Genomic DNA, 895 nt, shown 5'->3' with positions numbered 1-895 from the left:
GGAGGAAACCAGGCTTTGAGCTCCTGGGGAGACTCCTGGAGGGGTCAAAGAATCATGGAAGGGGTTGGAGGAACTTTAAAAAGCATCTAGATCCAAGTTATGGGGTGGGAAGGATTTGGGGGGTGGTTATCCCAGAATCCCAGACTGGTTTGGGTGGGAAGGGACCCCAAAGATCATCTAGATCCAACCCTACGATGGGCAGGGCCACCTCCCAGCAGCCCAGGTTGCTCCAAGCCCCATCCAACCTGCCCCTGGACACTTCCAGGGATGGTTATAGGTGCCTAATCTCTGCAAGCATTGGGTTGGTGGTTGGTAGAGTTGGGTTATGGTTGGTAGAGTTGGGTTACGTTTGGCCTGGCAGACCTTGGAAGTCCTCTCCAACCAGACCAACTCAGCCATTCTGTGTTTAACCACCAGGACCTTCTTTGCAGGCTGTTCCAGACTAAGTGCAGCAGCTGCCTGAAGGCCATTGCTCCCTCTGAGCTGATCATGAGGGTCCTGGAGAACGTTTACCACGTCCAGTGCTTCTCCTGCTGCGAGTGCGAGCGGCGCCTGCAGCGAGGAGATGAGTTTGTCCTCAAGGAGGGGCAGCTGCTCTGCCGAAGTGACTACGAGAAGGAGAAGGAGATGCTAAGCTCCATCAGCCCAGCACCCACTGAGTCTGGTGAGCTGAGGGTGGAGAACCAAGGGGGACCTTGTAGAGGGCAGGTACCCAGTCGTTAATTCATTGTAGGGAAGGATTCAGAGGGTGGAGGTAGAGTCATCAGGGTGGGAAGGGTTCCTGAAAGATCAGCCAGTGCCAACCCCTGGAGAGCAGGGTCACCTCCAGCAGATCCCACAGGAACCAGCAAGGCTGGCAATGTCTCCAGAGCAGGAGAATCCACAGCCTCTCTCA

General features: G+C 55.5%; 1 protein-coding gene across 1 annotated transcript in view; it reads left to right on the top strand.

Moving 5' to 3' along the window:
• Positions 1-431: 431 nt before the first annotated feature.
• Positions 432-895, top strand: part of LOC104395726 (LIM homeobox transcription factor 1-alpha-like) — a gene marked incomplete at its 5' end in the record, with an annotated part of 4430 nt that continues 3966 nt past the window's right edge. The window contains one exon of the mRNA XM_010005455.1: positions 432-664. Within this exon, the coding sequence (XP_010003757.1) occupies positions 432-664 (233 nt within the window). The remainder of the gene's footprint in view (positions 665-895) is intronic.

Source organism: Chaetura pelagica, unplaced genomic scaffold, assembly GCF_000747805.2.
Source record: "Chaetura pelagica isolate M959 unplaced genomic scaffold, ChaPel_1.0 scaffold389, whole genome shotgun sequence".
In the NCBI taxonomy this organism is placed as follows: domain Eukaryota; kingdom Metazoa; phylum Chordata; class Aves; order Apodiformes; family Apodidae; genus Chaetura; species Chaetura pelagica.
The sequence above is the reverse complement of the archived record's forward strand: the minus strand, read 5'-3'. Positions and strand labels throughout refer to the sequence as shown.